A 13,863-nucleotide genomic window follows, 5' to 3' on the forward strand; every position below is an offset into this window, starting at 1 on the left:
AGAGAGAGAGAGAGAGAGAGAGAGAGAGAGAGAGAGAGAGAGAGAGATGGTAATAACTTTTTTAACATAGTTGGAATTTCCTTTGTTTTTCTACATATTTTATTTTTCAAATTTATTTTATTTCTAATTTATGGAAAACAACCATTTCCATTACACAGTATAATAAAAAGAAAGATTATTGCACATGAAACTACAAATCTATTATGTACTGATTGCTATTCTTTTTAAATATATAATAAAATCATCATGTAAATTTATTTTCTTCTTTCTTTTTTCTTCCCTTCCCCTCATTAACCAAAAGATGGCTACCATTGTAGGTATGTGTGTGTGTGTGTGTGTATACACATATGTATATATAGATATACACACACACACACACATATGCACGTACATACATATATACACATACTTATTCTATACATACTTCTATTTATCAGTTCTTTCTCAGGATGTGGATATGTCTTCATATGTCCTTTATAGTTAATTTTGATATTTATAATAGTCAAAATGACTTATTCACTCAGTCGTTCTTAAAACAATATTGCTATTAGCGTATACAATGTTCCCTTGGTTCTGCTCATTTCTCCCTTTGTTACTTCATGTAAGTCTTTCCATGTTTTTCTAAGATCATTGAGTTCATCATTTCTTATAGCACAGTAGTATTCTATCACAATCACATAATCATACACCACAACTTATTCAGTCATTCCCTAATTGATGGGTATTGCTGCAATTTCCAGTTCTTTGCCACCACAAAAAGAACTGCTATAAACATTTTAGAACACATGTATTCTTTTCTTTTTCCCCTATTCATCTTTGCAACTAGACCAAGTAGTGGTATTTCTGGGTCAAAAGGTATAGGCAATTTAATAACTCTCTGGGAATAATTCCAGAATGCTCTCCAAAATGGTTGGATCAATTCAGAAATCTACCAACAATTAGTGTCCCAACTCTTTCACATTCTCTCCAACATTTGTCACTTTTCCCTTCTCTCATTGTAGCCAATCTGGTAGGTATAAAATGATTTCTCAAGGTTGTTTTAATTTGCATTTCTCCAATCAATAAAGATTTAGAGAATTTTTTCATTTGACTCCAAATTGTTTTGATTTCTTCACTGGAAAACTGTCTGTTTATATACTATGTATTTTAAAACATTATTCTCAGAAGGGGTCCATAAGTTTTTAACAGATTGCCAAAGGGTATCATAGCACAAAAATTTTAAGCACCCCTGCTTAAAAGTTTGTTATTCTTCTGAGATGAAATAATGCCAATATTATTATGACTCAACATGGTGTTTTATGATATGACGGGCTTTGGTCATAGAAAATAAATGTGTTACAATGACATAGTGTATCTCTCCTCCTTAATGTATGAACTGTTCCACTCCACTTTGTAGAACTCAATTTATTGTGCAGTTTTGTCCAACTCTTTGTGACCCTGTGGACCATAGCTCATCAGGCCCTTCTATCGTACACTATATCCTGAAGTCTATACAAGCTCCTGTTCATTGATTCCATGACACCATCTATTCATCTCATCCTTTGCCATCCCCTTTTCCTTTTTTCTTTAATCTTTCTTAACATCAGTGTCTTTTCCAGTGAGTCCCATCTTCTCAATCTGTGGCCAAAGCATTTAAACTTCAGCTTTACTATTTGACCTTCTAGTGAATAATCTGAATTAATTTCTTTAGGTATTGACAGATTTGATCTCCTTGCTATCCAAGGAACTCTCAAAATTTTTCTTCAGCACCACAACTTGAAGGCATAGGTTCCGTAATGATCAGCTTTCCTTATAGTCTAACACTCATGGTGATACATTGCTACTGGAAAAGCCATAGTTTTGACTATTTGAACCTTTATCAGCAAGGTGGTATCTCTGTTTTTCAATATGTTGTCCAGATTTGCCATAGTTTTCTTTCCAAGGGGCAAGCATCTTTTAAGTTCATGTCTACAATAGCCTTCTTTATTGATCTTTGAGCCCAAGAATATAAAATCTGACATTGCTTCCATTTCTTTTGTTTCTATTTGCCAAGAATTGATGGGACCAGTTGCCAAGATCTTAGATTTTGATGTTAGGTTTCAAGACAGCTTTTACACTCCCCTCTTTCACCCTCATCTGCAGGCTTTTTAATTCCTCACTTTCTGTCATCAGAGTTCTTCTCTCCATCTATCCTCATGTAAAAGTCACTGAATATCTGATCACGCTTTCTGTTCATTGTGCATCAACTCTATGGCATGTGGATTTCTTTAAAGGTACATATATCTTTAACATTAAGAGGTAATCTAGCATAATGGACCTCATGTTTGACTTGGAATCAGAAAGTGCTAGATGAAAGTTCTGTTTTTGATGCTTAATTGCTATGTGGTTATGGACAAATCATTCAACTTCTCTGAATCTCAAGCAACTTTTGAAGACGAGCATTGAAAGGGCACATTCTCACACAAATGAAAGCCCAAGTTGTTGTGCTGTTTTCTCTCCTATTCTGCTGAACAAGGCTTTGTTGTTGTTGTTGTTGTTGTTGTTGCCATTGTTGTTGTTGTTTTGGTTTTTTTGGTTGATGGTTTTTTTTTATTTTTGCATTGTTTTCATTGAGCTTCAGTGGTCATAATAACATTTTATTTATCTTCTCATGTTAAAGTTTTATCCTAATTTTATGATCCTTAGTACAGTAGCATCTAGTATATAAAATGGCTGGATTTTTTTTTGCCTTTTATTAATCAGTGAGTTGTTGTTCCCATTCAAGGCAAAGACAACACCTTTCAAATAGAAAGATTGAGTATGATTTCTTACTCTGACACTTCTTAGCCATGTGAAACTAGATTGATTATTTCACTTTCTGTTCTCTCATCTTTAAAATGAGGATAATCATACCTACTTCACAAGACTTTTATGAGGAATTCACTTTGCAAATCTTGAAGTATGACATAGATCTAAGCTAATGTTATCATTGTATCTCTCCTGTTGTTATTCAAAGTCTTAATTTTCCTTAGTGCTCTTCTCTCTTTGTCCCTAAATTTTACTTCAAACCATCTTAAGCCACCAGCACAGTGAATCTCCTGCCAAAAATATTCTTCCTAGACTTAATGAGATGGATTCAGTCTCTTGCTAGGAGCCTATGTCCCTATAGCCCACCTTAGGCCAAACATCTCACCCTAGACAAAGCATCAGAGATTAATACTTTGCTCTTCTTTGCCCGTATTTCAGACTCTTTTTAGCGTCTCAATTTGCTTTATGATACAGTGATTATGTTTTAACACTGAGGCCACATTTTCAGACATTGTAAATAAATACATTTAAAGGCAGCATGCTTATAAAAGGACACTAAATGAAGAGAGCTGAAAACATGAACGCAAAATAATGACAGGCAGTCTAGGGTAATTCAGATAATTACTACAACTTGAATAAGTGGTAAAACAGTCACAGTAATACAGAAGAGTAATTTGTACAAGTACCTTCTTCTCGCCATAATATGTTAGCAACTGCAGCATGTCAAAAAAAAAAAAAGAGAGAGAGAGAAGAAATAAATGAAAATAGAATGAACACAATAGCATATCAATTCCAATAACTACTGAAGTGGGCACAACCTCTGGCCAGGAAAGAAAATCTCCAGAGAAACAGTAACAGTGAATTAAGCAAACTAATGTAGATTAATAGAGCAGCAACCTATCTATACTTATTATTATTGCTCTATGAATTTCCCCAAACAATTTCATTGGAGTAAAGATTCCATTAATAAACAAAAAGGACATTTTATGCCCCATTAAAACAGTTGTTCATTATACATGTTTATGTATTACATTAAAAACTGTATTAAATATTTGTAATATGATATTTCATTAAGCTAATTGTCAACAACAGTTAATTCTGAGGGGAGAAACCTTCACTAGTTGAAGCTCTTGAGACAGCTAGGAGGCATAGCAGACAGAATTCTAGCCTTGGAGTCAGGAAGATCCAAGTTCAGATTTTACCTCAGACATTTACTTCTTGTGTGATTCCAGGTACTTAACTTCTCTTGCCTTCAGTTCCTTATCTATAAAAGGAGAGAATTGTTCTGGGAGGCCTTCACCTCTAAATCTGTGATTCTATGGTCTTTACTTAGCTGAGATTATAGTTTAAATATACTTGTTAATTTTCTTACATTTTTTCTCATAATTTACAATTTTCCTAAACTAGAATAGTTTTTTCAAATATAAATGCAGAAGGCAAAAAAATGTTTTTTTGAATCAGTGTTTTCTTTTTAACATAAAGCATGTCTTAATGCATTATGAATTTTCATCATTGGATTCCTAGGAAAAAATGAAAATTGAGCCTCCAAAGAATTTTAATTTATCATTCTAATAGTTTCTCTGGATTGTAGAAAAATAAGGCTAGTTTCATAAAATAAATGGGGAGACTTGCTCAATCTTTGTCCAGTCTCTTCATCACTATCATTATTTCTTCCCCTAGCTGCCTGCTCTTCTGTGGTGGGGGAGGGGGAAAGGAGATAAGCTAAGTGAACATTAGAATTTTTGAAGCTTCATTTTCTATGCTTCTCCTACACACAGACATATACACACACACATACACAAATTCAATCACTTTACTTAATGACATACAGCATGGCACAGAATTAAGAACATCTGTGTTGAAGCCTCACCCATGTGTGACTGTGCAAATCACTTTGCCTCTATTAGTCTCAAGCGTCTGTGAAAGACATGTTTTAGAAAGAATGAATTCTGCATGAGTTGAGGGAGTTCTCCTATCAAATCACAGGTCGTTGGCCTATTACTGGACTTTGGCTTCAGAAACACAGAGAAAATAGTAGAGAAGACAGAAAGAAAGACATGGAAAAGAAAGATGAATCAAGAAAAGAGGAGATAAGAGAGAAATGGAAATTGAAGGAAAACGAAAGAGGAAGGAGGAAGAGGAGATAGGTCGTAAGCAACATGATTTTCTAGCTTTTTCAGCCCTAACTATATAGAAGATAACTCTGTTATACTCCAAGTGAACATTTCTTAAGGGAACTCTTTCTGAAGTTCATCCATGTTGAGTAATGGAAGCCTAGGGAACTGATAAAGACAGGGTCAGTTGAACCCATGCCACACATTATTACTCCTGCACTAATGTTTCATCTAATCTATTTGCCTTTTATGTACACCATATGTTTAAGGCACTCAAATCTTCTTCCAAGAAATGATTGTTTAAGGTATTGTATAAAATATTAAAAACCCTATCTGCATCAGGTAATGAGCTTGGAAAGCTTTGCGATATTAAAAGAGCCGCATCAATACAGCAGTTAACACTATCACAGGAAGCTACACAACTATTTTTCTTGGCTACTCATGTGTAAGCTGTTTGGCCATTCAACTAAATGAATTTTCTTTTGTCCTTGACTGAAGGAGTTTAAAGGTTTGCATTAGTTCAATACCTTTCATGACAAACCACATTTATGAAAGGATAACATTTTAGTTTGGTATCTTATTGACTCTTTTTACATTTGATATCAAAAATCAAGATGACTTTAGAAGGGCAAACTTCTAAAAAAGGGTGCAATCTTGGAAGTCTAAAAAGAGATTAAAAATTGTAAATCTCTGCAATGAAAAGAAAGTGTGACAGGTGTTATATCTGGAAAATAAGTACAAGGAAAGAAGGGAGTGACAAAGGGAGAGAGAGAAGGGAGGAAACAAACGAGAAACAGAGGGAGGGAGGGAGGGGAGAGAGAGAAAAAGAGACAGAGAGAGACAGAGAGACAGAGAGAGAAAGAGATTCAAAACTTTTTTAAAAAGGTATTTTAAAAGCATATTAAAAAAAGTATATATTAAAAGCTATTTTAAAGGTATTAGACATGGGTATATACTGATCTAGGCTTCCATATGTGATTGTTGTTTATGTTTTTTTTTTTTATTTTGGAATCTCTCCTTTCCTTTTAGTTACTTTAGATTCTTTTCTTCCTCAACAATGAGCACTCTAAAATTCAGCATGTATTTCAAATTTAGTTCTAATTATTACTTCAGTCTAATGACAGTTCAGGATAAGAACTGTGGGTCTGGCAAGTTGCTTAACAAGGAGGAAGAGGAAAAGCATATCCATAAGACTGTTTTTCCCTTTCCCTCCCCACCAACCAATCCCCTCTTAGTACACATCTAACCCTAGTGTTTGTGAACAATATCCCCAGACTTTTACTTCCTCATCTCACCATCAACTCTTGTTATCACAACCCCATGACCTAGGCGCCTATCCTTTTCATCCCAAGGATTAATTGCAGCTCCTAAAAGATAATATCTTCAAGACTTTCATAGTCTGTGCATTCCTCTGAAATGCAGAAAAATCTTAGCTTTGATACTCAGTACACATAGACAATATTTTAAACCTGTGGGGACCTTTGTCTTTCCTTTGGGGAACAAAATCTATTTTTTAAGAAGGAGGTAGGAATAAAAGGAAACGTTTTTGTCTGTGGTTCTCACTAGGACTCACTGTCACCAACATTAGCACACCTCAGGCTTGTTTACTTATTCCAGAAAGAGATAGTGAACTAGAATTAAAATAGGTGGTATTCAAAGAAGTCATTTTCTTATAAATTAAAAGCCTGTATGTAACTGACCTCAATAAAAGAATAGTATGAGAAAAACAAAAGGACATGGCCATACATAGATCTTCAAACTCATTTCTCTAGAACATCTGTATATGTCACCCAGCACCCATCTGAATGAAGTGTCTACCTTGGGCCACTGGAACTTTCCCTGGGGATAGACAATTAATTATTCTCACTGATCCTGCTGCCTGAGTTACTGTTATTGTAGACATCTATCTTCCATTGTAATATGGAACTTCCAACATATTTTCCATTGTTAACAACAAATCAATCAAGAAGTATTTATTAAGCACCTACAATCAAGGACAGCTCCAGTCACTGCAGAAAAGTGACATGGGGGAAATATCCCAGTTTTTGCATCAAGGCAGCAATTTAGCAAAAACAAGTAACAGTAACCACAAAACTTTCTGCAAAAATGATATAGTGAACAAAGGACCGCTCTCTTTATATCAAACCTATTGCTAGCTACTTCCTGAATTTGGCCGGGATTATCAACATTTACTCCCCTAGATAATGACTTGGGCTTGAGCCAAGTAGGCTAATGGGGAATCCTTTTTACATAACTACCTAGAAGCTTTCAGTTACTCTTCAGGGTGCATACCTGGGGCAATCTGCACAAATGAGATGATGCTAATTAAGTTTATTTGAAGTTTCTGTTCAGAACATTACAGTGATATCAGAAGATTCTCATAAAACTGTCATTTTGTAAGGTCTTTACAGTGAATTAACCTGTGAATCCAATCACCATTTTTGTCATTGTTTCTTTGGGTAAAGGTGTTCTGAGACCCAAAACTGTATTTTGGAATAAAATCTATTCACAAATAAGGGACAGACTAAAATGGAAAAATCAAAGCTTTCATAAAAAGATAAAATTATTTGAACCTTCCATTTTGAAGATCCCACAAAGTTCCTCATTTTAAAATTGAGAAAAATATGCTAAAGATTTACTACTATAAAATTCTAAGCCTGTTAATTTTATCTCCAAAACATCTCTCATTTATGTCCCCTTATCTCCTCCGGCAATGCTCCACTCTGATGTAATAATTTATTACCTCACACCTAGAATTATTGCAGTAGCCTCCTCTTTTCTCTTCCCAAAGAAAAGTCCTAAACATGTAGCCCCCTTCACCTGACACCCCCCACTCCACTCACTAAACTTCAGTGGCTTCCAGGATCAACTATAAAATGTTGTTGTTGTTGTTGTTGTTGTTGCTACTGCTGCTGCTGATATCCAAAGCTCATCATAACCTGGCTATTTTCTATCTTTTTCAGTTTTATTATACTTTTTACCTTTCCCAAGTACTCTTCAATCAGTGACACTGGCATCCTTATTCTTCCTCATTTGTGCAACTCTATCTTTCTACTGCACTCCTTTTCACTGGCTGTTGTCCATTCCTGGGACTCTACTTGCTCATTTCTACCTCCTGATTTCCCAGACTTCCGTGAAGTTTCAATTAAATTCTCATGTTAGCAAGAAGCCTTTCCTAGTCCTCCTTAATCTTGATGCCCTCCTTCTGAGATTATCTCCAATATATCCCCTATGTATATATTTTTATACATAGTTATCTGCATGCATTCTTCCTGTTAGACTGTGTCATCTTCAAGAGCAGGAACAAAAAACAAAACAAACTTTTTTTGTGTCCTTATCAATCAGCAGAGTTCCAGGAACATAGCAAGCTCTTGATAAATGTTTGTTGATTTGATCATAAGCCTATGTATTTGCATAAAATCAAATTGGGGAAAAAACTTAAAAAAGAGAATAATTGAAATGTATAATTATGTATATTGGCAATAAGAAAAATAAATCAATAGCCCACTTATCCCTTTCAGTTTACTTTTCACATTTAAAACAAACAAAAAGCATTCTCAAATTTTATAATATATAAGAAAGGATGTCTGATTTCCAGAAGGTATTTAAGATAGAATTATAAAATAACTTTAAAGTTTGCAAGTTATTATTATTATTATTAAATTTGACAAAAAAATTTTCAGAATGATATTAAAACTTTATTTAAGAGAGGAGAATAACAATAAGGGCAGAATTTTGAATAAGGTAGCACAATGGCCAAGAAATAAACTTACTATTCATGTTAAACATGAATTGATATTTTTGTTATAAAAAAGATTTGGCCTCTATAGTGCAAAATACAACCTTAAAGCTTCTTGTCATCACCCCCCCCATCAAGATGTAACCCACAATTATGATAGACCAGATAGCAATGAGGTATAAATCAGGGAGATAAATACGTACAAAAATGATTGCAACTTTCATAGAACCTTGAACAGAATCCAAAGACAGGGAGATGCCCACTCAGTGGTGAACACCTCCAGATACTCTGTGGATGGCATGATGCTGATTTCAAGTCCACTATACAGTCTCATCAAAGTGATGCAGGGCCTTTAAAAGAGATCTTCTTGGCATCTAAGTTAAAGTATTGTATGGAGGCCAAGATAATTGGACCCAAACCTTCACTCAAAAAGTTATCTAATCTCTTAGAGCCTCATTTTCTTTATATGTAAAATGAGAATAATTATTTGTGCTATTATCCTCAGGGTTGTTATGAGGAATGTGTTTTCTGATTTTTGAAGGACTATGCAAATGTGAGTTATTATCTGTCTAAAAATTCACAAAGGAAAAAAAATTAAGGATATCTATAGCCTATTCTCCATCAGCAAGATATGATGGATAAGCCCTAAAGATGATCAATGAGCTAGTTTCAGAATCAAAAGAGGGGGAAAGGAGGATTTGTTTGCATTTGGGAAACTAAGTAAAAGGAAGGAAGGAAATAGATATCTGTTCAATGACTATCCTGTGTCAAGCACTGTGCTAAGCACTTTACAAATACTATCTTATATGATCCTCCCAACAACTCTGGGAGTTAGGTGCTATTATGAATCCTATTTAACCATTTAGGAAACTGAGGCAGAGGTTAAGTAACTTGCCCTGGGTCACACAACTAAGAAATATCTGAGGCTGAATTTGAACTCAGATCTTCCTGGTTCAGCAATTTATCTACCATACCACCCAGCTAAATGCTTCTGTAGCATTTTCAATTATCTTAAACTGCTCTTTGCAACAAATGTCATTTTTTGTTGTTGTTGCCACCAATATCATTCTAGGAATGCTATTAAGATACAAAACTATGATTTTAGCGGGATAAAAATTTTGGATGATCCAAAGGGTAACAGTTATTATGTAGAATATAAATTGGCTGCAACAATTCTAATGTGTGTGCAAGGAGTGACATGAAAGGAAATCTAGAATATGTACAAAGGTATAACCCAGAAAAGAAGGTGATTCACATGTTAGTGACAAGAGCTATACAGCTGCATGCTTTACTGCTATCCAAGGAATGTTAAAATACCTAAAAAAGTCCTTGAATTTGCTGGGTACATACTGAAGGCAATAAGGAGCCACTGGAGTTTATGAAATGGGTCATTACATGGTCATTACATTATGACCATCTATAGTCATACTTGTGCTTTAGGAAGATCAATTTCATAGTTGCATGGAGGATGGATAGGACTGGGGAAGACTTGAGGCAAGGAGACCATTATGAAGTCTCAAGGAAGCTAGGATGGGGTCCTGGGCTTGAAGATAGGAAGACCTGAGTTCAAATTCAGCCTCAGAAATTTCATAGCTGTGTGATCCTTGGAAAGCCACTGTCTGCCTCAGTTTCCTCAACTATAAAATAGGGATCATGATAGCACCTACCTGGGAAGGTTGTTGTGAGTATCAAATGAGAAAATATTTGCAAAGTACCTAGCTCAGGGCCTTGCACACATTAGGTGCTAAATAAATGATTTCTTTATTTTTGTTTGTTTTCCTTTCATCTCCCTGAGCTTTTATGGGGAATTATGGAAGTGTGTATGTGTGTATACACACACATACATATACATATGTGTATACACACAAAATGTGTATACATATATGTATGCATATACACATATACATGTGTGTATATATGCACATGTGTATATGTGTGTACAAATATATATGTATACACACATACATATATATGTGTATATGTGTATGTGTATATATATATATATTATATATATATGTATTACTCAGGATGAGAAGATAGAGAAACATTGTGATTTGAACTGCTGGAAAAAAATGCCCAAATGAATGAGATCACAGATCCACTTAAGTGCTGAAGATTTTTTTTTAATTAAGCAGCAAATACGTTATATTGATTTAGGCACATAAGTGGAGAAGTTGGTATTAGAAAAAATTTCATTTCACATAAACTCTTTGTGGTAGTATATTTTACCTATAAGCTTAAAATGATTGACCACAAAAAAGTGCTCAAAATGTAATACATTTTTATTGCCTACATATGCAGACAAGTTTCTTTTGAGATTAAGATCTTTTCAGATTTCTTGAATGAATAGGATCCTGCATTAAGAGACTGAACATTTGGCTTTCAGTTGTCTTGTTAGCTAATTACAATTACATTTTGATACCATGGCATAAGTAAAACTATATAAACCTTATGCTTGGTTATAGAATGAGGGTTCATTTTTATTTCAGATATTTTTTGGCCACATTTAGTTCAGCATTTAGATCATTTAATATCCTGTAGATATTTTTTCAGATTAAATATACTTAACTCCTAAAATGGGACCTGATTATGTTGTGCAGAAATCCTTCTGGATCCCAATCTGTCCTTTACTGTGGATATCTTCTGAATGGGGCAGGTAATGACTATATTTATGGATGAAGAAAGATAGATTTTTGCTTAACATAACAGGCTCTGGGTGTCTCTGACCCCAGCTTTTCAGGGTGTGATCAGAGCTGGTCTACACTTACTGATAATGCACCACTTTTGGTTTGAGAGGCCCACAGTTTCCTGATTTTTAAAATTTTCATTCAGCATCCTTTTAAAAATGCCTCCTGTCACTATCAGAAAGCAGCCAGAAATACATAGCATGTCAATATATAGCATGGCTGCTAGATAACACAACAAATTAAGTTCCAGCTCATTGCAACACTAAGAGAGAGGAAAAGAGATCTTTATAAAGAAAACCAGCAGGACCGTTTCAAGGCATTTCTTTCTCGGTGCTGCACTAACTTTTAACTACAAGAAAACAATTTTATCAATGACAGAAGTACTTACTGAAGGGCTACATTCCCTCTCATGGTGATTCTATTGCTTCCTATAACCAAATTTGTATTTCTAAACACATAGCAATTTATTTAACCTATCTTATTCATGATCTTGTACACTTCTAAAATTATCTGTGAATATTTCATTATTCCCATTATGAATGGAAAAAGTAAGGAAAAATGAACTAGTATCAGTGTCTATATCAAGACAGGAAAAAAAATCTTACCACTAGGTTAACATAGCCACCCCAGTAATACTGTCTAAATTATTTACATATTTTAAAACTATGTTTTTTTCTTCCATACCCATAAATTTAAAGCAACTGTCAAGATACATTACTAGGTTGAAAAATCCAATGGAGAAAATAATGTCTGCCATATGAACAGCAGAAAGAGAAACACAGATTTCTCCCTAACCCCCCAACTGCCATCCTAAACATCCTTTGTGTTAATATGGCAAGAAAATAGCAGCTGCTATTTTTCTCTCCATTGTCATCACAGACAAAGAAGGAGAACAAAACAAGTGCCTTTGGGAGCCTCGGTAGCACCTGTGGTTACTGGCTCAATGGAAAAGAGAATGGGGTCAGAGAAGTTCAGCAGAAAAGTGACAGAGGACTGGAAAGAAACTAGGCCAGGTAGCAGCAGTATGCCCAACTATGACTGTGGGGAGGATGAACATTGGCAGCTAAATGTGACAGCATTTTTGGCTCCAGTCTTCTGATCACACACTGGTGCCATGCACACACAACATTTAATTATTGTTTGCAACTAAAAATAAAATGTAGTCAAATCAGACTTTTAGAATATAATATGAAAAACTTTTCTGTTTCCCCATGTTTTCCTTTTATGTGTGCATCTTGTTGTAAGGCTACAATTGAAGATGAGTGTCACTGAGAGAGCAACGTAGACATTCATGGTATATACAAGGAGGTTACATCACAAGCAAGCAAGGAATTGTGAAGAAGAAGCCAATGAAAAGATGTTACTAAAAAAATCTGACCAAAAATGTGCTTCAGTCATGTGGTAAGAGTGAAACACAAATGCTGGAAAGACCATGGATTATGATATTATTCTAGGGGTGAAGAACCTGTGGCCTCAAGGTGGCCCTCTAGGTCCTCAAGGTCCTCAAATCCTCAAGTGAGGCCCTTTGACTGAATTTAAACTTCACAGAACAAATCTCTTGACCTCAAAGCCACAGATTCCTCACCCCTGGGTGAGGCTAAGAAAAAATGAGTAAGGCCACTATTTATTGTGGACACCCTGTGGTATTCTTATGAGAACACCTGTACAAAAGTCACATACATGGACAAGTATAGATAGAGTGTGATTCAATCTTTGGAAGATCACAGATCAATTGGAGTACTGAATATTTTTAGGGTATAAATAAGCAGACACACACACTTCACATATATACATATACATGCACATGTACACACATGCATGTATGTGTGTATATATTCATAAACATATATACATATGTCTAAAAATTCCCAAATTCTCAGGCAGCCAGTCACTGGACCCTAATACTCCAATGATGAAAGGGTCTGTAATGTCATCAGTGTCCACTTGAAAAATATTGCTTAAAGTCATATGTTTTTCAGAGCCAAGAATTTTCTCCAGATATGAAAATAAGGATTTTTTATTGCATGTGTATATATACACATATACATATACATATACATATACATATACATATACATATACATATACATACACACATATGTGTGTGTATATATATTTACATAACTATGTATACACACACACACATACACACACACACACACACAGACACACGGAATTTGAGAGTCAAAGAAGAGTAGAAATAGGACCTTTATGAAAAGCTGACAAAATAGCTAGTAAAGAACAAGAAACTACAGAGTCAACTTTTCAGGTACATTTGAATTTCAAACATTCTTGGACTGTCAAACTGAAATGCAATCAACTGATTTGGAAAAAAATCTTCTGGAACTCTTCATCATCTCAGTACATGATGGATGTCATAGATATCCGAATAAGACAAAAAGGGTGTTGGGGATGAGGTGAAAAAATTAATCTAAAGATTAGGAAACTTATCCCTTAGAATTTAACTGACTTGTCCAAGGTCATAGAGGAAGTCAACAGAAGACCTGAGATGTGAACCCTCAGTCTTTAGCTTCAAATACTTTTCACTACACTAATG

General features: G+C 34.8%; 1 protein-coding gene across 3 annotated transcripts in view; it reads right to left on the minus strand.

The window, feature by feature from the left end:
• FSTL5 (follistatin like 5) overlaps positions 1-13,863 on the minus strand; it is an 856,262-nt gene that overhangs the window by 101,504 nt on the left and 740,895 nt on the right. For 2 of the 3 annotated variants that reach the window (XM_027866921.1, XM_027866920.1), the window contains exon 10: positions 3,453-3,479. The exons of the other annotated variant lie outside the window; for it this stretch is intronic. In XM_027866921.1, the coding sequence (XP_027722722.1) occupies positions 3,453-3,479 (27 nt within the window). The remainder of the gene's footprint in view (positions 1-3,452; positions 3,480-13,863) is intronic. 3 annotated transcript variants of the gene reach the window in all.

Source organism: Vombatus ursinus, unplaced genomic scaffold, assembly GCF_900497805.2.
Source record: "Vombatus ursinus unplaced genomic scaffold, bare-nosed wombat genome assembly UNPS02014784.1, whole genome shotgun sequence".
NCBI classification, from domain to species: Eukaryota; Metazoa; Chordata; class Mammalia; order Diprotodontia; family Vombatidae; genus Vombatus; species Vombatus ursinus.